This window comes from Pinus tabuliformis, chromosome 7 (genome assembly GCF_031772625.1).
Source record: "Pinus tabuliformis cultivar Carrire ecotype Pingquan chromosome 7, CPIR1, whole genome shotgun sequence".
Lineage (NCBI taxonomy): Eukaryota > Viridiplantae > Streptophyta > Pinopsida > Pinales > Pinaceae > Pinus > Pinus tabuliformis.
In genome coordinates this window covers 1,827,912,140-1,827,914,064 of record NC_142293.1, presented here as the reverse complement: position 1 = coordinate 1,827,914,064, position 1,925 = coordinate 1,827,912,140, and the positions used below count along the sequence as shown (strand labels likewise).

At 38.0% G+C, this 1,925-nt stretch overlaps 1 protein-coding gene across 1 annotated transcript; it reads left to right on the top strand.

The window, feature by feature from the left end:
• Positions 1 to 912: 912 nt before the first annotated feature.
• On the top strand, positions 913 to 1,580 carry LOC149255704 (uncharacterized). Its single transcript, XM_089457285.1, has 2 exons — positions 913 to 1,104; positions 1,228 to 1,580. The coding sequence occupies exons 1-2, from the start codon at positions 989 to 991 to the stop codon at positions 1,448 to 1,450; spliced, it is 339 nt and encodes a 112-aa protein (XP_089313411.1). The 5' UTR covers positions 913 to 988; the 3' UTR covers positions 1,451 to 1,580.
• The last annotated feature ends 345 nt before the right edge of the window (positions 1,581 to 1,925 follow it).

The window sequence follows — 1,925 nt, the reverse complement described above, 5'->3', positions numbered from 1 at the left end:
TTTTATCTTTTCAAAAATTCATTTAATATTTTTGATACATTTATATGATTTAAAAAGATAAAATTAATGAGTACTCTGATATTAAAAAAATTCAATTTTTATTAATCACTCGCCCTAAACTAAATCTCAAAACCAAACATACACCAAATTGACTACCTCTCATTTCTATCGATCAAATATTACTAAAAAAACACCCATAACTTCACATGATAAACCCACAAACCAATGATTCTCGTAACCTCATACCCAGCACATATTTATTTCTAACTTAAAATAATAAAGATTCTTTACTTTTGCATGAGATGTGTTCTTAGGGAAGATCTCCTCAAATTTATTAATTATTCTCCATAGTTATTATGGAATTTGATTGCCTATAAAAATATAAATACCGAATACGCTTCAGAATTAAACTTTAAATCTCCTTCGAAAAAACAACACACCAAGCAAACCTACCCATGACCAGATGAAAAACCTGTAAACAACTTTCCCCTCTGACCCACTCTGGCGCACATCCTCTGGAAATGCTCTTTTCTTCTTTGCAATAATTGTTTTTCCTGCTATTTGCTGTTACGGTCAAATCTGCAGCTCAAATAACACACAAAACAAGAAGGTGACTGTGGTTGATGACGTCGATTGCTTTTTCGTGCTGGCTGTGCTGGCTCCGCTTCCTGCCTCACGATACCAAAACCAGAAGCCGCCAACGGTATTGTATTTCCGGCTTTTCGATAGCGGATCTTCCTCCCAACTTCCCCATAGTTCACCATTGTTTTTTTCGTTGCCGTAATCTCACGCTGTTGTATTTGAAACCCCAAAACAGGGGGTGGGGATGGGGGTGGAATCTTCCTCCCCCAGCTTCTCGTTCTATATCTATAACAGGACACGAGTAATATAAAAGGCTGTAAGTTGGTATGTCTAAGCAGTCGTTTATTTATTTCTATTAATTGGACATAGACTGTACGTTTGATCTCTTTCACTGCAAATAGATAATATGGATTCCCACGTTACTGCAGCAGACTTGGCGTGTGACAGGGAGCAGAATTCTGGCGATGGTCAAAACCCTAAAAAATCTTATACTGCTCAAAGGCAGCCAGTAATTCCCCCAAGGTCTTGATCTGCCACAACAACAACATATTTCTCTGATCTAAATAGCTAACAGGATGTATGTCTGTATATTTGATTTATAGGGTTACTCATGTTATGGTATTGATTGGTTTTGTATTATTGCAGTGTTAGGGCTTTATGTTCTGCATGCGCGCAGCCCCGGTGGGAGAGCGAGTGGAAGTTCAACATAGAAGATGGGTTGGCCGTCAACAACAACAGTAACAAGAAGTGGTGTAAAACGGGAGAGGGAATGAAAGGTAAAACAGGAAAAGGGAAGAAGATCATGTCAAGGGGCATGGGAAGGGTATTGTATCATAGGCCACCCCGTGTTGTTCTGCTCTCTCCTTGAAAGATTCAAGAGCCCTTACAATTTATTTGTTTTTTCCCAGAAAAGCTAGAGTTATACACAGGCATCTGTGCTGTACTGACTGGAGATTTATTTTAAGGTGAAGTCCAAAAAGGACAACCTAGTTTGAATAGCAGTTGTTTATAATGAGATTTTTTGGAAGCTTTTCTGGTGGGTTTTTTCGGTCAAAATCTGGTAGCAATTTATTGGAATCGCAAGTTTGATAGCTAGTTTCTGCACAATCAAATCGTCCCAGGGTTTTTTAGGGTGCTGAATCCAAATATGCAGTTAAAAAACCATTTTAACTGCTACAAATCAAGATTTAACCTCAATTTCTTCCGCCGGATTCCGTCACCGGAATCTCCAAAAAGTCGCATTATAAACAACTCCAAAATATATGTATGATTTTAGCAAATTTATGTAATGTATTTCCTCTGTTGTTGCACTGACAGATTGGTCAATCTGAAAGCTGTTCACA

What these genes read in the sequence shown, in the direction of transcription:
- LOC149255704 (XM_089457285.1), top strand. Translation starts at nt 989, where the DNA reads ATGGATTCCCACGTTACTGCAGCAGACTTGGCGTGTGACAGGGAGCAG. An exon ending in CAGCCAGTAATTCCCCCAAG is followed by an intron (nt 1,105 to 1,227) that starts GTCTTGATCTGC and finishes GTATTATTGCAG; the next exon opens with TGTTAGGGCTTTATGTTCTG.